This window comes from Scyliorhinus torazame, chromosome 21 (assembly GCF_047496885.1).
Source record: "Scyliorhinus torazame isolate Kashiwa2021f chromosome 21, sScyTor2.1, whole genome shotgun sequence".
In the NCBI taxonomy this organism is placed as follows: Eukaryota; Metazoa; Chordata; class Chondrichthyes; order Carcharhiniformes; family Scyliorhinidae; genus Scyliorhinus; species Scyliorhinus torazame.
This window is the reverse complement of record NC_092727.1, coordinates 56,513,445-56,539,850: the sequence shown is the minus strand read 5'-3', so window position 1 is coordinate 56,539,850 and position 26,406 is coordinate 56,513,445. Positions and strand designations below refer to the sequence as shown.

The window sequence follows — 26,406 nt, the reverse complement described above, 5'->3', positions numbered from 1 at the left end:
AGCAGGATTCCAGTGTGCCCCCGCCCGCGGGTTTCCCAGCGGCTTCAATGGGAATTCCCAGAGAGAGTGGCGGCAGAAGAGAATCCTGCCGCCAGCGAATGGCGCGCTGCTTCCTGTTGCCGAGAAACACCCAAGGTTTCATGTCGGCTACTTATGACTTACTGGCTGATCAAAGGTCAGTGTAGGTGGTGAAATCTAACGGGAGCACCCCTAGATGATTCACTGATGTTCCTGCTCCAGAGAACATTATCTGGGGAATGGAGAGGTGCCATTTACCAAACTGTGCAATGAGACTTTCACCGTACAACTTGCTGTGAGAGAGGAGGTTAATATCAACAATAAAAATAGGAGGAACGGGTTAAAAAGATGAAATATTAAACAATCCTGGTGAACAACCTGGGGGTCAAAACTGAGGTGAACTAGCCAGAGGAAGTACTGCGGCTCAAGAGCAGGTCAGGAGCTGGGAATCCTGCTGCAAGTACCTCACCTCCTGACTCCCCAAAGCCTGCCCACAAGTCAGGAGTGTGTTGGAATACTCTCCATTTGCCTGGATGAGCGCAGCTCCAACAACACTCAAGAAACTTGACACCATCCAGGATAAAGCAGCCCGCTTGATTGTCATTCCTTCCACAAACATTCAATCCCTCCACCACTGACGCACAGCCGTGTGTACGATCTACAAGATACACTGCAGGGACTCACCAAGGCTCCTGAGGCAGCACCTTCCAAATGCACAACCTGTACCATCTAGAAGGACAACGGCAGCAGATACCTGGAAACAACACCAGCTGCAAGTTCCCCTCCAAGTCACTCACATCCAGACTTGGAAATATATCACCGTTCCTTCACTATCGCTGGGTCAAAAATCCTGGAACTCTCTCCCGAACAGCACTGTGGGTGTACCTACACCTTAGGACTGCAGCGGATCAAGAAGGCAGCTCACCACCACCTTCTCAAGGACAATTAGGGATGGGCAATAAATGCTGGCCTAGCCAGCGATGCCCACACCCAGTAAATATGAATTGAACAAAAAAACATTGAGGCCATTTGTAGAGCACACAGACCATTGCATGCAGAGTAAACCTAGACCATTGAGTCCAGAGTAAGCAAAGGGCCCAGTGTGAGACAGTGAATCACAAGGGGAGCCTCATGCCCTTATTCTGGCAAATCTCTCACAGGTCTCTCATGTGCTGAACAAACCAAGGGACTGATAACTGCAGCTATTAAACCTTCCCAATGCACAGTCCATCATCATTACAGCCTATCCTCCAGTAATCATTACGTGAAGGCATCAGTGGAAACCTCCTCATTTGGACTCTCCACAGTGTTTCCCTCTGTTTGCATTATTTTCCTGAGCTGATTCAATTAGAGTGACAACTTAACATGTCGCCAGTAACTATGCACAGCAGTCGCATTGTGTGCAGTCTGAGAGCAGGAATCCCCCCCCTCATTTGCTCGCCCCTCGAACTAATCACCACAAATTTGAAATCAGTGCACTGAATGTGAAACCTGCAGCTGACATTAGAGAGACTGCACACCATCCAATCCTATTTCTGAAATGATTCATTTTTATTTCTGCTGATCCATAAAGACTTCTCACTGCAATAAAAAAGCCATTAGCCGGCGAACTAATTAGAAACCGAGCATCTGTACCATTGTCACATGTTCTACACGTCTAATCGCACACTGTACAGGCTGCACCAGATGTTTCTCATTGATAGTGCTGCATTGGGCTGTGCATCCAAAAATTAATCTGCTTTCATTTCCTCGGCTTTTCTTCCTTGCAACTGTTATCTAATTTTCCCTGTATGTTGCATTGCTGGTGGTGGATTGTGTTGTCAGGAGATGAGGAACTCACGGGCTGATGGGCTTCAGGAAGAAGTGCGGAAAGAGATGGCCAATACCTTTTGTATCAATGTAGTAAAATGTCACAGGAACATTCACAAAGGCACTGAGCTGCGGAAGAAAACAGAGTGACCAAAAGCTTGACAAGGAGGAAAGTTTCAAGGAGAATCTTAAAAGGAGGAAAGGGAGACAAAAGAGGCAGAGGAGCTTGGCGGAGGCAATTCCAGAGTTTAGGGTTAAAGCGGTGGTGGGACTAAAATTTGGGGTCCAGAAGAGGTTCGAATTGAAGTAGCGCAGAGATCCCGAAAGGTGCAGGGGTTGAGGAGGCTGCCCACCCACTTCCTAAAAATACCCAACAATTTCTGCTGACTGACGCACTAATTATGTGCTGGGACCGGGGAATCGAGTTGCTATGACCCAGAATGGGGTTCCTGAAAGAGTGCTGCACGCGGGGGCAACAATAACTTTCAGAAGGATTGGGGGATGAAGGGGAGAATTTGCAGGGCCGTTGGGAAAATAAGGGGTGTGGATTAATTGGGAAGCTCTATGAGAGAAACAGCTTCTTCCCTCCCATTTTCAATATTTTTATATCTGGTAAAGTGAAATGTTCAAATAAAATGACAATGCAGAGCAGGCAGTAGAGAAGGCAAATGGTATTTTGGCTTTCATAGCGAGAGGATTCGCCTGAGTAAGGAGCAGTGCTCCGAAAGCTAGTGTCTGAAACAAACCTGTTGGACTTTAACCTGGTGTTGTAAGACTTCTTACTGTGCTCACCCCAGTCCAACGCCGGCATCTCCACATCATAGCGAGAGGATTTGAGTATAGGAAGAGGAGTGTTTTACTGCAATTGTACAGGGCATTGGTGATGTCATGATATGCAGACATGCAGATAATGATATACAGACAGACACAGACAGGCAGCTAATGAACACAGAGAACAGGACATGACCAATGAGCAGGCAGGACACTCAGGGGTGGTATCTCACTATAAAAGGTACGAGGCACTCACACTCCGCCTCTTTCCACTGATGAACATCTACAGAGTGAGTCAGGGTGTATGCACAGTATCACACCTCCAGTACGTGGTTAAGAGCTAGTCAGACAGAGTAACCACACTTAGGTTAGCAGAGAGACGAACTCATGGAGAACTGTGCTAACTGTGCTACTGGTTCAATTAATCAGATTGAACTAACTTCAAGGTCTGGAGTATCTTTTGGTTAAAGCTGCATCCAGTTGCAGCCTGTGTTATCCCAGAGTACATAACACGACATGCTACCAAGAGACTGCTTAATCTAGGTGGTTTACCTCAGTCCGTTCCGTGACGGCCAGCGAATGTATCCCGGTACCATGGAGAAGATTCAGGCTCCTCAAAAGCTCAGGGCCTCCAGCAATCTCAGTGCCAACTGGTGGACATTCAAGCAAAAGTTTCTGCTGTACATCGAAGCTTCAGACCTCGTGGGTGCGTCTGATGCAAGGAAGATTGCGCTTCTCCTCTCAACATCGAACTCTTCAAATCTTTTCACTTCACCGAAGGCGAGGACAAGACAAAGTTTCAGACCATCCTGGACGAGTTTGACAGTCACTGTGAAGTGGACACCAATGAAATCTTCGCGCGCTACATATTGAAACAGTGTCTACAAGGTAAAGATGAATCTTTCAACTCCTTCTGAACTAACCTCCGCCTGCTAGCGCTGCCCTGCGACTTTGGTGATATTGCTGACTCCATGATCAGAGACCAAATCGTTTTTGGAATTCACTCTGATCCTCTGAGAAAGCAGCTACTGAAAATCAAGCATATGACCCTGCCAGTCGCGATTGAAACATGCACAGTGCACGAGCACGCCGAAAATCGCTATGCCCAGAACAAATCGGCTGAAAATGAGAAACCTGCCTCCCACGAGGCAGAGAGTGTGCAGGCCATCACCCGGATGCAGCGCCAACGTCATGACATGCTCGAACTGCAGCAACGCCCACTTAAAGCAACACTGCCCTGCAAGAGGCAGGCGATGTTTAAACTGCGGTAAACCTGGACACTATGCAGCTTTGTGCAGGTCTGCACCACCAGTCAGGGGCCAGCGCTCCCAATTTCGACGGCGGCGCGTTCAGAGTGTGCAACAATGATTACAAGATTCTGATCCTGGCAGCACAACGGATCCAGAGGAAGAATGCCTGGACTCCGCCTACTGAGTGGGTATCATTACCAAATGTGAATATGCCACATCCAACTCATCACAAATTCAATCCAACCTCGCTGTGGATTCTGCGGACGAATGGCGTGCGGTGATGCAGGTCAACCACTGCTCCATCCAGTTTAAGCTGGACACAGATGCTTCTGCCAACCTCCTCCCACAGGCAGATTTCAAACGCATCAAGAAGCCCCCCAAGGTCCTTCCAGCAGCCTGCAGTCTCTTGGACTACAACGGAAATGCCATCACGGCACTGGGATCCTGCCATCTACTCGTCTCCAACCGGAGCACCTATGCACGGTTACGTTTTGAAATTGTCAAGCCAGACAGGGCATTCCTACTTAGCGCGTGTCGTGGAAATCATAATAAAGACAAATTCCTTGAGGTTCGATTTAAGGACATTTATTTAAACAAATATATTTGCGGAGAGAGAGTGTTCTCGCTGCAAAAGCCAGTGCACTGCATTCTGAGATTCGATTGAAGACAGCATGTTTTATAATCTGAAATCACAGTTTGAAGTAAACTGCCATGTTTATATTAAATAGACCTTGGAAAGTACGTAAGCTGAAATATGTAGTACGTATGTTCTTGTCCTTGGCTAAAAACAATTTGAGTACACATTTTGTTACCTTTCGGAGGACAATGTGTTTTCATAATAAGGTCAAGACCAGAATATTTCAGCATTTTTGCTAAACTGTAGTCAAGCATTTCCCACCATTCTTCTAAATTGGCAACTCATTAATTTTCCTCCCACAATTTCCTCCTTGTTGATTTTTTGATCCACACCTTTTAGTAAATTATCGTGTAGGGTGAGTTATAATGTAAGGGGACCGGACGTATGACACCACCTCGCCAATGGCTGGCAGAAAGGGCAGTGCCATCAATTTTACAATGTAAAGGACGACCTGACGATGATTGATGGTATCCTCCTCAAGCTGGACCGGATTGTCATTCCACTCAGTCTCCAGAGCTTGGTGCTCCGCCAAATCCATGAGGAACACCTGGTCGTCGAGAAGTGCAGACGCAGAGCCAGGCAGGTTGTCTACTGGCCCGGTATTAGCCAGGACATCTCGAACATGGTCCTCAACTGTGCGACTTGTCAATGCTTCCAGCCAGCGCAGAGCAAGGAGACTCTCCAGCAGCATGAAATCGAGACCTCCCTGTGGTTCAGAGTTGGCATCGACCTCATTCGTGCGAATGGTCGTGACTACGTGTTGATTATTGACTATTTCTCCAATTACCCTGAAGTCGTGAAGCTCTCAGACCTCACATCTTGGACCATCATCAAGGCCTGTAAAGAGACGTTCTCCAGGCATGGTATCCCACTCACTGTCATGAGTGACAATGGCCCGTGCTTCAACAGCCACGAGTGGTCTATGTTTGCCAAGTCACACCATTTCAAACATGTCACTTCCAGTCCACACTATCCGCAGTCCAATGGGAAGGTTGAAAAAGGGGTGCACATTGTGAAACAGCTCATCTGCAAGGCCGCGGATTCTGCTTCTGACATCTACCTCGTGTTGTTTGCGTACAGGGCGACCCCACTGTCCACTGGCACATCGTCGGCTCAACTCCTGATGAACAGGGACCTGCGGACGACACTTCACCATATACTTGCCCAACCTGGATCACCTCCCGGTGCTGCAGAAGGTGCAGCAGCTCCGAAACCAGCAAAAGCAGGGCTATGATGCTCATGCCATCGATTTGCCCGTGTTATCCCCGGCTGACACTGTCAGAATCAAGATACTGGATGGTGGCTGGGCTGCTCCAGCTGGCGTTGTTCGACAGGCCAGCGCCCCGCTCGTATGTTGTATATATGGCTGATGGTTCTGTTGTGCGACGAAACAGACGGGCACTGCGCAAAGTTGCCTGCTCACAACCGCTTTCTTCTCCATTTCCGTCTGTTGTTTTGCCACCTCCTGATACCTCGAACTACGAGGTCACCAGTCAGGCTTCAATCCCGCCTGTCAAGGCGCCGTCGTCCCCACCACCACCTCTCCAACGGTCGACAAGGATCAGACACAAGACCCAGAGACTGGACTTATGAACATTTGTTTTGTTTGCTATGTTCTGTTTTCTCACATTAGACAGCTGTCTTCAGATGTAAATATGTTCACATATGCCACCGCTTATAAATATGTTAATATATGCCACCACATGTAAGTACGTTCCCATGTGCCAACAAAACATTTTTAAAAAGGGAGATGTCATGATATGCAGACATGCAGATAATGATATACAGACAGGCAGCTAATGAACACAGAGAACAGGACGTGACCAATGAGCAGGCAGGACACTCAGGGGTGGTATCTCACTATAAAAGGCATGAGGCACTCACACTCAACCTCTTTTCACTGATGAACATCTACAGAGTGAGTCAGGGTGTATGTACAGTATCACACCTCCAGCACGTGGCTAAGAGTTAGTCTGGTTCAGTTAGACTGAGTAATCACACTTAGGTTAGCAGAGAGTTGAACTCATAGAGAACTGTGATAACTGTGCTATTGGTTCAATAAATCAGATTGAACTAACTTCAAGGTCTGGAGTACCTTTTGGTTAAAGCTGCATCCAGTTGCAGCCTGTCTTATCCCAGAGTACATAACACATCAGGTGAGACCACAGCTGGAGTACTGTGTGCAATTTTGTTGTCCTTATCTGAGGAAGGATGTTTTTGCTATGGAGAGAGTGCAGCGATGCTTTAGCAGGCTGATCCCTGGAATGGCGAGATTGTCATATGAGTAGACATTTAGTCAGTTAGGATTATATTCATTGGAGTTTAGAAGAGTGAGAGGGGATCTTTTTAAAAATTCATTTACACGATGTGGGCATCGCTGCCCGGCCAGCAAGTTGCCCTTCAGAAGGTGGTGGTGAGTTTCCTTCTTGAACCGCTGCAGCCCTTGAGGTGCAGGTACATACACTGTGCAGTTAGGGAGGGAGTTCCAGGATTTTGCCACAGCGACAGTGAAGGAACGGTGATATATTTCCAAGTCAGGGTGGTGAGTGACTTGGAGGGGAACCTCCAGGTGGTGGGGTTCCTAGGTATCTGCTGCCAATTTCCTTCGAGATGGTAGTGGTCGTGGATTTGGAAGTTGCTGTCTAAGAAACCTTGGTGAGTTACCGCAGTGCATCTTGTAGATGGTACACACAGTTGGCACTGTTCATCAGTGGTGGAGGGTGGTTGAATGTTTGTGGAACGAGAGAAATCAAGTCCTGGATGGTGTTGAGCTTCTCGAGTGTTGTTGGAGCTGCACCCATCCAGGCAAGTGGAGAGCATTTCATCACACTCCTGACGGGTGCCTTGTAGATGGTGGACAGGCTTTGGGGGGTCAGGAGGTGAGTTACTCGCTGTCGGATTCCTAGCCTTTGACCTGCCCTAGTAGCCAGAGCATTAATATGGTGAGTCTAATAGAAACGTATTAAATTATAACAGGATTGGACAGGGGAGATTCAGAAAGAATGTTCCCGATGGTGGGGGAGTCCAGAGCTAGGGGTCGTAGTTTGAGGATAAGTGGTGAACCTTTTAGGACTGAGGTGAGGAGAAACATCTTCACCCAGAGAGTGGTGAATCTGTGGAATTCTCTACTACAGAAATTAGTTGAGGCCAAAACATTGTGTAATTTCAAGAAGGAATTAGATAAAACTCTTCGGGCTAAAGGGACCAAGGGATTTTTGGAGGAAAGGCGGGATTGGGGTATTGAATTTGATGATCAGCCATGATCATACTAAATGGTGGAGCAGGCTCGAAGGGCTGAATGGCCTCCTCCTGCTTCTATTTTCTATGTATTTCTCTATGTAATGTCCTGTGACTTTTCTCCAGGGTCGCACACAGCTGTGACCTGGAGATTGATCTTTGATTCCTGGAGACTCCAGGCCAATCCTGGAGGGTTGGCAACCCTACACATGAGGCTGTGGAAAAACAATAATCTGTCATTTTTATGTCAGGAAATTGTAGGTTCAAGTCCCACTCCAGAGACCTGAGCACAAAATCCAGACAGACACTCCAGAGCAGCACTGAGGGAGTGCGGTGGTGTCAGAGCTACTGGGTGGGATTCTCCATTGGCGGGATCCTCTGCTTCGACGGAGCGCACTCACACCCAAGGATTTCCCGACGGCATGAGGTGACCACAATGGAAAACCTCATTGGCCAGTTGCTGGGGCAGAGGGTCCCGCTGCCGGTGGGTACACACGTCTCCCCACTGTCTTTCAGGTGTAAGATTAAACTTAGGCCCTCTCCTCCTGCTCAGGATCCCTTGGCACCACTTTGAACCGCAGCATGAGTTTCCCCTGGTGTCCTGGTGAACCATTCCTTACGGAAGCTTCGTGCCTGTAAATTGACTTTCATGTTTCCTACAACATTGGTGGGGTCTTACAGCCCACTCAGAACACCTGAGGTTGTGAAAGGTGCTAAATAAATGCAAATCTTTCCTGCCCGTCAAGTTCAGCTCCTCGCTTGACAGAATTATTGGGACATGGGAGAGGGTTTCTAACAGGACTATGTAATTGATGTAATCGGGCAACAACGAGAGGGGGTGGCATTAATAATAAAAACAATGATAATAATAATCTTTATCAGTGTCACAAGTAGGCTTACATTAACACTGCAAAGAAGTTATTGTGAAAATCCCCTCGTCGCCACACTCCGCCTCCCGTCCGGGTACACTCAGGGAGAATTCAGAATGTCTAATTCACCTAACGAGCACGTCTTTCGGAACTTGCAGGAGGAATTGGATTGGGTGTAAAGAGAGGATCTGTTTGGGAGAGCTCACAGAGAGTCGCCATGTTCCGGCGCCATCCGGAGGAAACCCACGCAGACACGGGGAGAACATGAAGACTCCACACAGGCAGTGACCCAAACCGCAAATCAAACCAGGGTCCCTGGCACTGTGAAGCAACAGTGCTAACTGCTGTGCTACCGTGCCGCCCCAATTGGCCTACGAGAGCAACTAAGTGCCTATTTCGCTGAGTCACTCACTATTCGATCGGGAGGAGGTGTGCTCCGGATGAAACACTTGATCTCCCCTTTCTTGCCTTGGAGAGCGTGCTGCATCTGTGTGCTGGAGATGATGGGGGGCCCTGCAATCCAAAATAAAAACAAATCACACACACATGCAATTCATCAAACAACTTTATTAAATTAGACTCTTCATCCATCAAAGCCTTCCATGTATTACACCCTCGCCAAAGGAACAAGCAACATCAGGGCACACTCTGCACATAATTAAACTGAATATAATTGCTAATTATTAGTGATCTAATTAAAATAAATTTACATCTAATGAATATTTTAAAGGGTAATTGCACACACAATATGCAACAAACTTGCAGCAAATTTTTTCTCAAAGGTAACCAGCATATTTTCTTTTTCCCCTTTGTTAACTTCAGTGAGCAGAAATTGGAGGAACATTAGTGAAACATGTCGGAGAAAAGCTGCCAAGAGTCAAGGAAAGTTTGACGTAAATATGTGCCACTGTGTGAACCATACAGAGGTCCCCCCTCAAGGTTCCTGGTGATGTTTGATTTTGTTCGCTAGGGACGGCATCATTTTTCTGCAGAATTCATTTGAAAGCAATTTCTTTTTCTGGAACAAATTTGAACTGTGCAACTTTATTTATTGTTCTCTTCTGCTTCTTCGGTGAGAGTGTTTGACCACAGAAGATGCTGATTGGCTAACATATTTCTCAACAGCTTTGAACCTTGGAGCAGGGGCTCTGCAAATTAAAGCTGGATGATGAATGTCGGGCGGTGTCAGTGAGGTTGAAATGCGCAACAGCACAGTTCCTAACCTCACAGAGCGACGGTCTCCATTCAATACCCTGTGCTTCCTTTATAACAATATTCTATCCATTTGATTAAAGCTTATAACACCAATGTACTTTTGTTTATAGAGATGTGTGTGTGCCTGTATGCATCAATATATTGATGCTCGTGTATCTGTAAACCTAGACACGAGCATTTATGAACCTATCTTTGTGAGCTGATTGTGTAAAATCTGTTCCACTGCCTGTGCAGATGTGGATGTAATGAAGTACACCTGAGTGTCCATAAGTACAAAAGTGCATATGAACATTCATGTGTCCATGTGCACTTGTGCATGGATTTGTGGACATGTGCGGGCATGTAGCAGTTTCTGTACGTATCTGCATGTGTGCATGTATGCGTGTTTGTGTGAACATGTATGTGTCTGTGTGCAGCTGTGTGTGTGCATGTATATGCATGTGTGCATATGTATGTGCCTTATGCGCATGTGTATTTGTGTATATGTGTATGCAAACCTGTGAATATGCATTCAACTGAGTGTGTATGCATATGTATAAGTCTTTGTGCATGCACGTGTATGTGTACATGTATATATATGTGTGTATATGTGCGTGTGCATGTGTGCAGATCTATCTATGTGTGCACCTGTATGTGCATATGTATTTGCATGCGTGTGTGCACCTGCATGTGCAATTTGTGTGCACATGTGTCTGTGTGCGTGCTTGTGCGTGCATGCATATGTGTGTGTGTGTGTGCATGCATGTACGTATGTGATGTGCATGTGTACGTGTGTGTGTAAGCACAGGGTGACAGCTGGGGACAGAGGAGTATTTTACCATTGACTGTCAGGCTGACCTCCCTCTCCCCGGCACCAACTCGTGGCACAACTGCCCTGCAGACATACTTCCCAGCATCCTCCTGGGCGACTGCCTTCAGTGTCATGATGTTATCGTTGCTGAGAACCTGAAGGAGCGGAGGAAAAGGTCAGAGGTCAATAACAGGAACATTGCAAGGTAATCAGGGCATTACAGGGCAATGGAAATTAACTCTCCATCCCTCTCTCCGGGGAATCTCCTCAGTGATGGGGTGAGGCTGTGAGCTGTCGGTGTAGTTAGAACTGAAAAGTAAGTCCCACAACTTGTGACCTATCACTGCCCTCAGACACCACGTCCTTTCTCTGACACTGACGGATCCAATGTCCATTTTCCACCTTTTCTTTGTTTTTTAAAAATTCTGAATCCTCAAACCCTCAGCTTATCTTTTGAATTCTGACTAACCTGTGGAGGATGGTGCTGCAGTGCCGCTGCTTGCCACCATGTGGTGCTCTTTGCTCATGTTTCACTCCATCCATGGCCCAGCTGAGAAAATGAATGGGTAATTGTCAGCGTTCAGAGAGCGGCAAGGGCCAGGTCAGATGGCGGAGGGGGCTGGGGAGGGGAAGCAGCCATCTTTAGTGCAGCCCAAAAGTTTTAGGCCATCTGTCCCAGTCCTTTACCCAACGGTCCCTGTCCGTACAATTTGAAAGGGTGTTCAGTCCACATGGGTGCAAGATTTCTGCTCCGTCGTGTGTACTGCTTGACACTGAATTCTATCATTGTATGAATCCAGAAAGAAGAGGTGGGAACATCTCTTTAGTGCAGTGATAGCAATTCTCACCTCTGAATCAGCATGTTGTGGCTTCCAGTCCCACTCCAGGGGCTTGTACATAATCGGGCAGACACTCCCAAATTGATATTGAGTGTTGCAGTGACAGGGGGCGGGATTCTCCCAGCCCGGGGCCGGGCCGGAGAATCCCCGGCGCTGGCACGCGATTCTCCGCGGAGCGGAAAATTGGCGCTGGTGCGTGTGACGCGGCGCGGTCGCGAGCTGCTGTACGCGGACGGCCCGCCGATTCTCCGGCCCGGATGGGCCGAGCGGCCGCTCTAAAATGGCAGAGTCCCACCGGGGCCGCCCACACCTGGTCGCAGCCGGCGGGAACTCTGACGCAGGGTCGGGGGGGGGGGGGCCTTTGGGGGGGAGGGGGGAGGGAGGGGGGGGGGGAAGGGGGCTCCGACCGCGGGGGGGGGGGGGGTGGCTGCCTCCGATGGAGCCTAGCCCGTGACCGGGGCCCACCGATCGGCAGGCCGGCCACTCGTTCCCAGGGCCTATTTTCTTCCGCGCCGGCCCCGAACCCCCGCGCCATGTTGCGTCGGGGCCGGCGCGTTGAGGGAGGCCATCGCGCCTGCACCACTGCGCATGCACAGATTCCACAGTGCACAGTTTGCGCCGAGATGGGAGGCTGGAGCGGCGTGAACCGCTCCAGCACCGTGTTGGCCCCCTGTAGGGGCCAGAATTGGTACTCCCAGTGGCCCGATCACGCCGTCGTGAAAAACGCCGTCGTTTCCGACAGTGTGGACACTCTGCCGCCGAATGGGAGAATCCCAACCTAGGATTCCATCTTTCAAAAGCCAATGTTAAATGGAGGCTTGTTTGCTGCATTATGTAGATTCACCACACCTAGAAGAGCAGCAGGAGTTCCAGGTCAACATTTTGACTCAACCCACGTAGGAACATAGGAAATAGGAGCAAGAGCAGGCCATTTGGCCCATTGAGCCTGCTCTGCCATTCAGCCAGTGCATGCCTGACCTTACACCTCAGTGCCTTTTACCAGCACTATCCCGATATCCTTTCATAGCTTCAATCTCTAGAAATCTATCAATTTATGTCCTGATTATACTCAATGATTGAGCTTCCACAGGCCCCTGGGATAGGAATTTTAAAGATTCGCCATCCTCTGAGTGAATAAGTTCCTCCCGTCTCAGTCCTAAATGGCCTGCTCCTTATTCTGAGACTGTACCCCCTGGTTCTAAAGCAGATAAACAAGTTATACATCACACTGCAGTTTGTGGGAACTTGTTGTGCATTAAGTGACAGGCACATTTCCTACATTATAATCGGGATTCTACTTCACCAATATTTCACTTTCTGTGAGGTGCTTGTCGATGCTCTGAGGCTGTAACAGTGGGTATGTGTACACAGCAAGGCGTTAAAACTGATTCTTTAGGAGTTGCTCTCAGGGGTGTGACAATATGAGAAATGTACAGAACTGTAAGGGTTAATGTTTTGTGCGAATAAACCACTAGAGGGAGCTAGATACAGAACTATATAAAGCATTGATGCTAAGCCTTCTCGGAGAATGTTGAGGAGAAGGCTAGAAGACAGACTGTAGGAAAGCTAGTGTGAGTGAGAGCAGATCATAGTTATTGTATTAGTGGTAGATGAGTGTAGATTGTATTTTTATTGTCAATTGTTTATTATTTGGAAGTAGGAGTCGAATTCAATTAATTAGTGTAAATAAATCTTTAGCTTTGTTCAATACAAAAGCTAATTGTGGTCTTTGTGAACACTACACAAACCATCCGAGCATCTGAACCACAAAGAACACCACAAGAGGGACGTACTGAGCGGTGTATCAGGAGCATCCCTGTGGGTCTTCCTCATGGGTTTGTAGCAATTGGCCAAGAAGTACTGGCAAACTATTAAACTAAGGGGGCACCGTAGACGGCTCTGATCCACGACCCACTCAATGTTCGCACGCAAGTACACATGCCCCCTTTCCCCCCTGTCGGTGATCAGGAGCAGGGTCTCTGGCTGATCTTGCTTTCTTCTTAACCCCGAGAGACTCCCTAAGTTAGTTCACATTGCCCAAAAACTGCTCCAGCTGCTCCCAGCAGACTCAAGACACAATGGGCTTGATTCTCCGATTTGGAGACTGTGTCCCCACGCCGGCGTGAAAACGGTGGCCTTTTACGCCAGGAAAACTGGCGCAAAACGACCACCGATTCCCCGTTTGGCTGGGGGTTAGCATGCCGGCAGCGTAGAGCACCCGGCACGAGCTGCCGATACGGCCCAGAGAATTGTTGGATCCATGACCGTGTGCCCCCAGCCCCGAATATGTCCACCTGTGCCCGCGGGTCGGCCCTCCCCCAATTGTGGCGGCGCTGGCTGAGTCCGCAGCTGCCACGCTGAGTTCCCGCCAGGTGAGACCACATAAGACCATAAGACATAGGAGCAGAATTAGGCCACTTGGCCCATCGAGTCTGCTCCGCCATTCAATCATGGCTGATATTTTTTCATCCCCATTCTCCTACCTTCTCCCCATAACCCCTGATCCCCTGATTAATCAAGAACCTATCTATCTCTGCCTTAAAGACACTCAGTGAATTGGCCTCCACAGCCTTCTGCGGCAAAGAGTTCCACAGATTCACCACCCGCTGGCTGAAGAAATTCCTCCTCAACTCTGTGTTAAAGGATCGTCCCTCTGTCTGAGATAGTGTCCTCTGGTTCTAGTTTTTCCTACAAGTGGAAACATCCTCTCCAAGTCTCGCAGTATCTTGTAAGTTTCAATAAGATCCCCTCTCATCCTTCTACACTCCAACGAGTACAGACCCAGAGTCCTCTACGTTCCTCATACGAGAAGTTCTTCATTCCAGGGATCATTCTTGTGAACCTCCTCTGGACCCTTTCCAAGACCAGCACATCCTTCCTTAGATACGGGGCAGAAAACTGCTCACAATACTCCAAATGGGGTCTGACCAAAGCCTTATACAGCCTCAGACGTACATCCCTGGTCTTGTATTCTAGCCCTCTTGACATGAATGCTAACATTGCATTTGCCTTCTTAACTGCCGACTGAACCTGCACATTAACCGTAAGAGAATCGTGAACAAGGAAAGTCCCAAGTCCCTTTGTGCTTCTGCTTTCCGAAGCATTTCCGCATTTAGAAAATAGTCGATGCCTAAGTTCCTCCTTCCAAAGTGCATAACCTCACACTTTTCCACATTGTATTTCATTTGCCACTTCATTGCCCATTCTCCTAGCTTGTCCAGGTCCTTCTGCAGCCCCCTTGCTTCCTCAATACTACCTGTCCCTCTACAGATCTTTGTATCATCTGCAAACTGAGCAACAGTGCCTTCAGTACCTTCTTCCGAATCGTTAATGTATATTGTAAAACGTTGTTGTCCCAGCACAGACCCCTGAGGCACAGCACTAGTGACCGGCTGCCAGCCTGAAAAAGACCACTTTATCCCCACTTTCTGCCTTCTGCCAGTCAGCCAATCCGCTATCCATGCCAGGATCTTACCCTGAACACCCTACCCTAACTTATTTAACAGCCTCCTATGCGGCACCTTCTCAAAGGGCTTCTGGAAATCTAAATAAATCATGTCCACTGGTTCTCCTTTGTCTAACTTCCTTGTTACCTCCTCAAAGAACTCTAACAGATTTGTCAGACACAACCTCCCTTTGACAAAGCCGTGCTGACTCAGTCCTATTTTACCATGCACTTCCAAGTACTCCGCGATCTCATCTTTAATAACAGACTCAAAAATCTTACCAATGACCGAAGTCAGGCTAACCAGCCTATAATTTCCTGTCTGCTGCCTCCCTCCCTTCTTAAACAGTGGTGTTACATCAGCCACCTTCCAGTCCTCTGGGATCTTTCCTGCCTCCAGTGATTCCTGAAAAATCATCACTAATGCCTCCACAATTTCCTCAGCTATCTCTTTTAGGACCCTGGGGTGTAGTCCATCCGGTCCAGGTGACTTATCTACCTTCAGATCTTTCAGTTTCCCCAGAACCTTCTCCTTAGTAATGGTCACTGCACTCACCTCTGCCCCCTGGTTCTCCTGGAGCTCTGGCATCCCACTGGTGTCTTCCAACATGAAGACTGATGCAAAGTAACTATTCAGTTCGTCTGCCATTTCTTTGTTTCCTATTATTACTTCTCCAGCCACATTTTCTAGTGGTCCAATGCCTATTTTTGCCTCTTTCTTACCTTTTATATATTGAAAAAATCTCTTCCTATCTTCCTTTATATTACTAGCTGGCTTGCACTCATACTTCATCTTCTCCCCCCTTATTGCTTTTTTAGTTGTCCTCTGCTCGCTTTTAAAGGTTTCGCAATCCTCTGGTTTCCCACTAATCCTTGCCACTTTGTATGCTTTTTCTTTAGCTTTTATGCTGTCCTTGACATCCCTCATCAGCCATGGATGCCTTGTCCTCCCCTGAGCATGTTTCTTCCTCCTCGGGATGAATTTCTGTTGTGCCTCCCTAATAACCCCCAAAAACTTCTGCCATTGCTGTTCCACTGTTTTCCCTGCTCGGCTCCTTTTCCAATCAACTCTGGCTTACTCCTCCCTCATGTCTTTGTAGTTACCCTTATTTAATTGTAATACCGTTACATATGATTGCAGCTTCTCCCTCTCAAACTGCAGGGTAAATTCTATCATATTGTGGTCACTGCTCCCTAAGGTTTCCTTCACCTTAGGTTCCCTAATCAAGTCTGCCTCATTGCACATCACCAAATCCAGAATTGCCTGTTCCCTCGTAGGCTCTGTCACAAGCTGCTCCAAACAACCATCTCTTAGACATTCCACAAATTCCATTTCTTGGGATCCACTGCCAACCGGATTTTCCCAGTCCACCTGCATATGGAAGTCCCCCATGATTATTGTAATATTGCCTTTTTTACATGCCTTTTCTATCTCCTGATTTATTTTCTGCCCCATATCCTGACTACTGCTCGGAGGCCTGTACATAACTCCCATCGGGGTCTTTTTACCTTTGTGATTCCTCAACTCTACCCACAGAGAGTCTATGCCTTCTGATCCTATATCGCTCCTTGCTCTCAATTTAACTTCATTCCTTATTAACAATGCAGCCCCACACCCTTTGCCCATCTGCCTGTCCTTTCGATGGACCATATCCTTGGATATTTAGATCCCAGCCCTGATCCCCTTGCAGCCAAGTCTCTGTGATACTCACAACATCGCACCGGCAATTTCAATGTGCAACAAGCTCATTTACCTTGTTCCGTGTACTGCGCGCATTTAGGCACAACACCCTCAATCCTGCATTGACCACCTCCCCTTTCATACTCTTCTCAGTCACTGTACCCTATACTGTGGCCCTTTTTGATTTTTGACTATGGCTTCTCTGCCTTCCACTTTCCCCCTTACTGCTTTTTGTTTCTGGCCCCGTTTTACTTCCCTCTGACTTCCTGCATCGGTTCCCATCCCCCTTCCACATTAATTTAAACCCTCCCCAACAGCACTAGCAAACATGTGTCCCACGCCGTTGGGAAAGCGGCCGGTTGAGGGCGGAGCATCGCGGGGGGGCTCAGCCAATGTACGGAGGCCATAGATAGGGCGAGCGGGGTACTTGCAAAGTACGCTGCCTTTGAGGGGGCGGAACATCCCAAAACAGCGGCGCCCCGATTTCGGCATCATCAGGGATTCTCCGCCCTGTTGCCGAACACGGGGCGAAATTCCCCTACCCGCCCCGCCACATTTCTGCACTGACCGGCCGGCGGGAGTCTCCGTAACACCGGCCGGTCAATGGGGTTTCCCATTGTGGGGCAGCCCCACGCCGTCGGGAAACCCCCGGGCGCCGGCAGAACGGAGACTCCCGCTGGCGGAGAATGACGCCCACGATTTCGGCATCGGGGTCGGAGAATCCAGCCCACCCCTTTGGTCAAGCAAAAGCAACACAGGAAAGTGTGAAATAATTGAGCTGCTTAGTTGGTAAGATCTGAAGGATTAGACCAACCCCGGGGGTTGCATTCCTTGCACTGCAATCAGAGAATGATAAATCATCACTATTATGTGACAGGAAAATGAGACACAATGTGCACACCATCCTGACCTGGAATTGTATGGTAATTTCCTCACTTGTCGCTGGGTCAAAATCCTGGAACTCCATTTCTAACAGCACTGTGGGTGTATCTACACCACATGGGACTGCAGTGATTCGAGAAGGCAGCTCACCACCACCTTCTCAAGGGCAATTAGGGACAGGCAATAGAATGCTGGATGTGTCAGTTAAACCAGATCCTGAGAATGAAAATTTCAATGAGAATTCATTGTGCATCCCACACAATCTGAAAAGATGGTGAAAGATGCCCCTAAGAGTGAAAGAATGAGCTTCTCACATGGTCCTCATCGCACAGTGCCCCTGGCCTCGCCCGCACTTGTGGGGATTGGACAGAGATGGAGTGGGGCACAGGATATGTGGCATCGCCTGGGTGATGCGGGATGCCCGTTGACTGACCAGTGCCGGTTCCCATACTCACCACCCCGGAGCCTCGCTTCATCCACACAATAGTGAGAGACGGGTTTCCGGTCCAGGCACAGTTGAAGATGGCGCTTGATCCCAGGTCCACGGACAGAGACTGGGGCTCAGAGGTCAGCCGGGGCCCAACTGCATGGGGAAGGAGGGAAACGATGAGCGGAGCCGAAGAATGAGACTGTATGCATTTTCAGCAAAGCTGGGGCAGCACCCCAACAACAACTTGCATTTATCAGCACCTTTAATGGATTAAGATGTATTCCAAACATGTTTCACAGGAATGTAATACAAGAACACAGAAAACAGGAGCAAGAGTAGATCACATGGCCCATTGAGCTCCATTTTCCCACCCATTCCTGATATCCCTTAATTCCCCGAGAGACCAAAAATCAGTCTATCCCACCGCCTTAAATCTATTCAATGACGGAGCATCCAGGCCATTCTGGGGTAGAGAATGCCAAAGATTCACAACCCTTTTCGTGAAGTAATTTTTCCTCATCTCAGTCCTAAATGATCGGCCCCCTTACATATCCCGAGAGTCTGCTCAAGTATTCCCAGACCAGCCGAAACAATCTCTCAGAGTCCATTCTGTCAAACCCCTTCAGAATCTTGTAGGTTTCAGTGAGATCTCCACTCATTCTTGCAAACTCCAGAGAATATAAATCCAATTTACTCATCCTCTCACCATAGGGCAATCCCCTCATCCCAGAGACCCACGTGGTGAACCTTCTCTGTAGCGCCTCCAATGCAAGTGCGTCCTTCATTAAATATGGAGACCAAAACTGCACACAATATTCCAGATGTGGTCTCACCAAAATTCTGCACAGACTATGACTCAAAAACACTTAAAGTGATGAGACTCGTCACCTGGAAAAACCGGGCTCCTGCGGCATTGTGACAATTTGATTTGAATATGTTAATGATGCCCCATGCTAGCAGATGGTAATGGATGCGCCTGTGAAGATTACATTTTGCATTTTCGATGGATTAACATCACCAGATATTGAGGAGCCCGTTTGGTTATTTTCAGTCATTTTCCAATTGGGAAATTGGGGAATGGCTGAGAGTTGGGAGAATGAGGAATGGCAAGCGCAGGTTAAACATTCCTTACAGTACACATCGACGGTCCGACTGATGTTTGTACTTCCCAGTGGGTTCGAAACGGCGCAGGACACAGGCTCTGTGAAGAAAGTGTAGTCCACAATTGTCTCGTATGTCTCACCCAGAACACCTCTCAGCAACTGACCAGCCTTCGCCCATCTGAAACACACGGTCAATTAAACGTCATAACCAACACCCTGGCATTGAAGAAAAATAAATCATTGCATATACCCCAGGCTATTGTAGCACTTTCATATACCACACACCCCTCACTGCAACACTCTGAAATACCCCACTCATCTCATTGTAATGCCCCGAAACACTCCAGATGCCTCACTGTAACAACGTGAAAGAACAAACATGCCTCACTGTAACAATGTGAATTAACAAACAGCCCTCATTGCAACACTGGATTTTCCCCCACACCCTCACTGTAACACCGTGATATAGCCCATCCTCACAGCAACACTGCTACAGAATACACCCCTCAATGCAACACTGTCATATAACCCACCTTCACAGCAACACTCTGATATAACCCAAACCCCTCACTGGGACACTCCATTTGTCTCATTGTAACACTCCAAAATAGCCCACGCCCCTCACTGTAACACCCTGGAATACCCCAGTTGTCTCATTGTACCCTGAGATATTACCACTCGCCCCTCACTGTAACACTTTTACACCTCATTGTAATACTCACAGATACACCGTTCAATGTGACACCCAATGTTGCACCCCTCACTGTAACACTCTCTGTTACACCCGTTCTGTAATACTTTCTGTGACACCCCTCACTGTAACACTCTCTGTGACATCACTCACTGTAAAACTCACTGTTATACCTCTCTGTTACACCCTCTCTGTAACTCACCCCTCACTGTAACACTCTCTGTTACACCCTCTCTGTAACTCACCCCTCACTGTAACACTCTCTGTGACACCCCTCACTGTAACACTCTCTGTAACACTCCTCACTGTAATACTCTCTGTTACACCCGTTCTGTAATACTTTCTGTAACACCCCTCACTGTAACACACTCTGTGACAACCCTCACTGTAAAACTCACTTACACTCGCAGACTCTATGTTACACCCTCTCTGTAACACACCTCACTGTAACACTCTCTGTGACACTCCTCACTGTAAAACTCACTGTTACACTCGCAGACTCTCTGTTACACCCTCTCTGTAATACCCCTCACTGTAACACTCTCTGTTACACTCCTCACTGTCACACTCTCTGTAACACCCCTCACTGTAACACTCACTGTTACACTCCGCACTGTAACACTCTCTGTAACACTCCTCACTGTAACATGCTCTGTTACACTCCTCACTGTAACACTCTCTGTAAAACTCCTCAGTATAACACTCACTGTTACACTCCTCACTGTAACACTCTCTGTAACACTCCTCACTGTAACACTCAGTTACACCCCGTCACTGTAACACTCTCTGTAACACTCCTCACTGTAACATGCTCTGTTACATCCCTCACTCTAACACTCTCTGTAACACCCCTCACTGTAACACTCAGTTACACTCCTCACTGTAACACTCTCTGTAACACTCCTCACTGTAACATGCTCTGTTACATCCCTCACTGTAACACTCTCTGTAACATCCCTCACTGTAACACTCACTGTTACACTCCTCACTGTAACACTCTCTGTAACACTCCTCACTGTAACACGCTCTGTTACACCCCTCACTGTAACACTCTCTGGAACACCCCTCACTGGAACACTCTCTGTAACACCCCTCATTAACTCTGTTACCCCCCTCACTGTAACACTCTCTGTTACACCCCTCACTGTAACATGCTCTGTTACACCCCTCACTGTAACACTCTCTGTAACACCCCTCACTGTAACACTCTCTGTAACACCCTCATGTAACACTCTGTTACACCCCTCACTGTAACACTCTCTGTAACATCCCTCATTGACTCTGTAACACCCCTCACTGTAACACTCTCTGTTACGCCCCTCACTGTAACACTCTCTATAACACCCCTCACTGTAACACTCTCTGTAACACCATCATTTAACACTCTGTTACAACCCTCACTGTAACAATCTCTGTAACACCCCTCACTGTAACACTCTCTGTAACACCCCTCACTGTAACACTCTCTGTAACACTCCTCACTGTAACACTCTCTGTAACACCCCTCACTGTAAAACTCACTGTTACACCCCTCACTGTAACACTCTCTGTAACACCCCTCACTGTAACACTCTCTGTAACACCCCTCACTGTAACACTCTCTGTAACACCCCTCACTGTAACACTCACTGTTACACCCCTCACTGTAACACTCACTGTTACACCCCTCACTGTAACACTCTCTGTAACACCCCTCACTGTAACACTCTCTGTAACACCCCTCACTGTAACACTATCTGTTATACTCCTCACTGTAACATGCTCTGTAACACCTCTCACTGTTCTTGGAGGTGAGCAGTGAGTTTAAAAACCTTACCTTTACAGGAGCAGCCCTTTGGATTTCGGCGGCAGTGGTGCGCAGGGGCCTTCTTGGAGGTGAGTAGTGAGTTTAAAAACCTTACCTTTACAGGAGCAGCCCTTTGGATTTCGGCGGCAGCGGTGCGCAGGGGCCTTCTGGGAGGTGAGTAGTTAGTTTAAAAGCTCTTACCTTTACAGGAGCAGCCCTTTGGATTTCGGCGGCAGCGGTGCGCAGGGGCCTTCTTGGAGGTGAGTAGTGAGTTTAAAAACCTTACCTTTACAGGAGCAGCCCTTTGGATTTCGGCGGGAACCGGAAGTTCGACCTCTGGCAAGTCCCCCCCCCCCCCCCCCCAATAAATTCTGGTGGAGAGGAAACCCGAGACACTACACGTGTAGTGTCTCCCACCCACCCTCCTCCTCTAACCTAATAATAAGACCCATTGGTGTAAGGTAAGTGCCATATTATATTATTACATTATTAGCATTGTGCAGGCCAAGGATTGGAGGTGGAGGAGCAGTCTCTGTCAGCGAGAGAACCTGAGAACATCTCAGAAGGTAAGCAAGTGATTTTTACTTTTATACCTTTTTTTCAAATTGTGTGTGTCGGGGGGAAACTGAAGTGACATCACAGAAAAGCTGTGACCTGAGTGGCTGGTTGGGATTCTAACCTAAATTTTTTTGAGTATTTGGGAACTAATTAAACATAATAACTTAATTATAATTTAGAGGATATCTAAGCCAGAGATCGGAGGATATTATAGTTAGCTATCGCATTTCTATTAGAAATCTAGTGCTAGGAAACAGATAGTTGACAGTAACTTTGTAATTTAAAAAAAGTATTTATAAAAAAAAAAAAAGACAAATTTTAATTTTAATTAATTGACGCAATGTCAGTTAGAGGGGTGCTGTGCTCTGACTGTGAGATGTGGCAGGTCCGGGAGGCTTCCAGCGTCCCGGATGGCTTCATCTGCAGAAAGTGCACCCAACTGCAGCTCCTCACAGACCGCATGGTTCGGTTGGAGCAGCAATTGGATGCACTTAGGAGCATGCAGGTGGCGGAAAGCGTCATAGATCGCAGTTATGTAAGTGTGGTCACACCCAAGGTGCAGGCAGAGAAATGGGTGACCACCAGAAAGGGCAGGCAGTCAGTGCAGGAATCCCCTGTGGTTGTCCCCCTCTCGAACAGATATACCCCTTTGGATACTGTCGGGGGGGATAGCCTATCAGGGGAAAACAGCAGCAGCCAGAGCAGTGGCACCACGGCTGGCTCTGATGTTCAGAAGGGAGGGTCAAAGCGCAGAAGAGTGATAGTTATAGGGGACTCTATAGTCAGGGGAACAGATAGGCGCTTCTGTGGACGTGAAAGAGACTCCAGGATGGTATGTTGCCTCCCTGGTGCCAGGGTCCAGGATGTCTCCGAACGGGTAGAGGGAATCCTGAAGGGGGAGGGCAAACAGGTAGAGGTCGTTGTACATATTGGTACTAACGACATAGGCAGGAAGGGGCATGAGGTCCTGCAGCAGGAGTTCAGGGAGCTAGGCAGAAAGTTAAAAGACAGGACCTCGAGGGTTGTAATCTCGGGATTACTCCCTGTGCCACGTGCCAGTGAGGCTAGAAATAGGAAGATAGAGCAGACAAACACGTGGCTAAACAGCTGGTGTAGGAGGGAGGGTTTCTGTTATCTGGACCACTGGGAGCTCTTCCGGGGCAGGTGTGACCTGTATAAGATGGACGGGTTGCATCTAAACCGGAGAGGCATAAATATCCTGGCCGCGAGATTTGCTAGTGTCACACGGGAGGGTTTAAACTAGTATGGCAGGGGGGTGGGCACGGGAGCAATAGGTCAGAAGGTGAGAGCGTTGAGGGAGAACTAGGGAATAGGGACAGTGTGGCTCTGAGGCAGAGCAGACGGGGAGAAGTTGCTGAACACAGCGGGTCTGGTGGCCTGAAGTGCATATGTTTTAATGCAAGGAGCATTACGGGTAAGGCAGATGAACTTAGAGCTTGGATTACTACTTGGAACTATGATGTTGTTGCCATTACAGAGACCTGGTTGAGGGAAGGGCAGGATTGGCAGCTAAACGTTCCAGGATTTAGATGTTTCAGGCGGGATAGAGGGGGATGTAAAAGGGGAGGCGGAGTTGCGCTACTTGTTCAGGAGAGTATCACAGCTATAGAGAGAGAGGACACCTCAGAGGGCAGTGAGGCTATATGGGTAGAGATCAGGAATAAGAAGGGTGCAGTCACAATGTTGGGGGTATACTACAGGCCTCCCAACAGCCAGCGGGAGATAGAGGAGCAGATAGGTAGACAGATTTTGGAAAAGAGTAAAAACAACAGGGTTGTGGTGATGGGAGACTTCAACTTCCCCAATATTGACTGGGACTCACTTAGTGCCAGGGGCTTAGACGGGGCAGAGTTTGTAAGGAGCATCCAGGAGGGCTTCTTAAAACAATATGTAAACAGTCCAACTAGGGAAGAGGCGGTACTGGACCTGGTATTGGGGAATGAGCCCGGCCAGGTGGTAGATGTTTCAGTAGGGGAGCATTTCGGTAACAGTGACCACAATTCAGTAAGTTTTAAAGTACTGGTGGACAAGGATAAGAGTGGTCCGAGGATGAATGTGCTAAATTGGGGGAAGGCTAATTATAACAATATTAGGCGGGAACTGAAGAACATAGATTGGGGGCGGATGTTTGAGGGCAAATCAACATCTGACATGTGGGAGGCTTTCAAGTGTCAGTTGATAGGAATACAGGACAGGCATGTTCCTGTGAGGAAGAAAGATAAATACGGCAATTTTCGGGAACCTTGGATGACGAATGATATTGTAGGCCTCGTCAAAAAGAAAAAGGAGGCATTTGTCAGGGCTAAAAGGCTGGGAACAGACGAAGCCTGTGTGGCATATAAGGAAAGTAGGAAGGAACTTAAGCAGGGAGTCAGGAGGGCTAGAAGGGGTCATGAAAAGTCATTGGCAAATAGGGTTAAGGAAAATCCCAAGGCTTTTTACACTTACATAAAAAGCAAGAGGGTAGCCAGGGAAAGGGTTGGCCCACTGAAGGATAGGCAAGGGAATCTATGTGTGGAGCCAGAGGAAATGGGCGAGGTACTAAATGAATACTTTGCATCAGTATTCACCAAAGAGAAGGAATTGGTAGATGTTGAGTCTGGAGAAGGGGGTGTAGATAGCCTGGGTCACATTGTGATCCAAAAAGACGAGGTGTTGGGTGTCTTAAAAAATATTAAGGTAGATAAGTCCCCAGGGCCGGATGGGATCTACCCCAGAATACTGAAGGAGGCTGGAGAGGAAATTGCTGAGGCCTTGACAGAAATCTTTGGATCCTCGCTGTCTTCAGGGGATGTCCCGGAGGACTGGAGAATAGCCAATGTTGTTCCTCTGTTTAAGAAGGGTGGCAGGGATAATCCCGGGAACTACAGGCCGGTGAGCCTTACTTCAGTGGTAGGGAAATTACTGGAGAGAATTCTTCGAGACAGGATCTACTCCCATTTGGAAGCAAAAGGACGTATTAGTGAGAGGCAGCACGGTTTTGTGAAGGGGAGGTCGTGTCTCACTAACTTGATAGAGTTTTTCGAGGAGGTCACTAGGATGATTGATGCAGGTAGGGCAGTAGATGTTGTCTATATGGACTTCAGTAAGGCCTTTGACAAGGTCCCTCATGGTAGACTAGTACAAAAGGTGAAGTCACACGGGATCAGGGGTGAACTGGCAAGGTGGATACAGAACTGGCTAGGCCATAGAAGGCAGAGGGTAGCAATGGAGGGATGCTTTTCTAATTGGAGGGCTGTGACCAGTGGTGTTCCACAGGGATCAGTGCTGGGACCTTTGCTCTTTGTAGTATATATAAATGATTTGGAGGAAAATGTAACTGGTCTGATTAGTAAGTTTGCAGACGACACAAAGGTTGGTGGAATTGCGGATAGCGATGAGGACTGTCTGAGGATACAGCAGGATTTAGATTGTCTGGAGACTTGGGCGGAGAGATGGCAGATGGAGTTTAACCTGGACAAATGTGAGGTAATGCATTTTGGAAGGGCTAATGCAGGTAGGGAATATACAGTGAATGGTAGAACCCTCAAGAGTATTGAAAGTCAAAGAGATCTAGGAGTACAGGTCCACAGGTCATTGAAAGGGGCTACACAGGTGGAGAAGGTAGTCAAGAAGGCATACGGCATGCTTGCCTTCATTGGCCGGGGCATTGAGTATAAGAATTGGCAAGTCATGTTGCAGCTGTATAGAACCTTAGTTAGGCCACACTTGGAGTATAGTGTTCAATTCTGGTCGCCACACTACCAGAAGGATGTGGAGGCTTTAGAGAGGGTGCAGAAGAGATTTACCAGAATGTTGCCTGGTATGGAGGGCATAAGCTATGAGGAGCGATTGAATAAACTCGGTTTGTTCTCACTGGAACGAAGGAGGTTGAGGGGCGACCTGATAGAGGTATACAAAATTATGAGGGGCATAGACAGAGTGGATAGTCAGAGGCTTTTCCCCAGGGTAGAGGGGTCAATTACTAGGGGGCATAGGTTTAAGGTGAGAGGGGCAAAGTTTAGAGTAGATGTACGAGGCAAGTTTTTTACGCAGAGGGTAGTGGGTGCCTGGAACTCACTACCGGAGGAGGTAGTGGAGGCAGGGACGATAGGGACATTTAAGGGGCATCTTGACAAATATATGAATAGGATGGGAATAGAAGGATACGGACCCAGGAAGTGTAGAAGATTGTAGTTTAGTCGGGCAGTATGGTCGGCACGGGCTTGGAGGGCCGAAGGGCCTGTTCCTGTGCTGTACATTTCTTTGTTCTTTGTTCTTTGTTCTTTGTAACACTCTCTGTAACACCCCTCACTGTAACATGCTCTGTAACACCCCGCACTGTAACACTCTCTGTTACACCCCTCACTGTAACATGCTCTGTTACACCCCTCA

General features: G+C 48.0%; 1 protein-coding gene across 2 annotated transcripts in view; it reads right to left on the bottom strand.

The window, feature by feature from the left end:
- kirrel3a (kirre like nephrin family adhesion molecule 3a) overlaps positions 1-26,406 on the bottom strand; it is a 1,049,271-nt gene that overhangs the window by 119,288 nt on the left and 903,577 nt on the right. For both annotated transcript variants that reach the window (XM_072486819.1, XM_072486820.1), the window contains exons 7-10: positions 19,006-19,154; positions 17,899-18,026; positions 10,625-10,751; positions 9,004-9,104 (exon numbers count right to left, since the gene is read on the bottom strand). In XM_072486819.1, the coding sequence (XP_072342920.1) occupies positions 9,004-9,104; positions 10,625-10,751; positions 17,899-18,026; positions 19,006-19,154 (505 nt within the window). The remainder of the gene's footprint in view (positions 1-9,003; positions 9,105-10,624; positions 10,752-17,898; positions 18,027-19,005; positions 19,155-26,406) is intronic.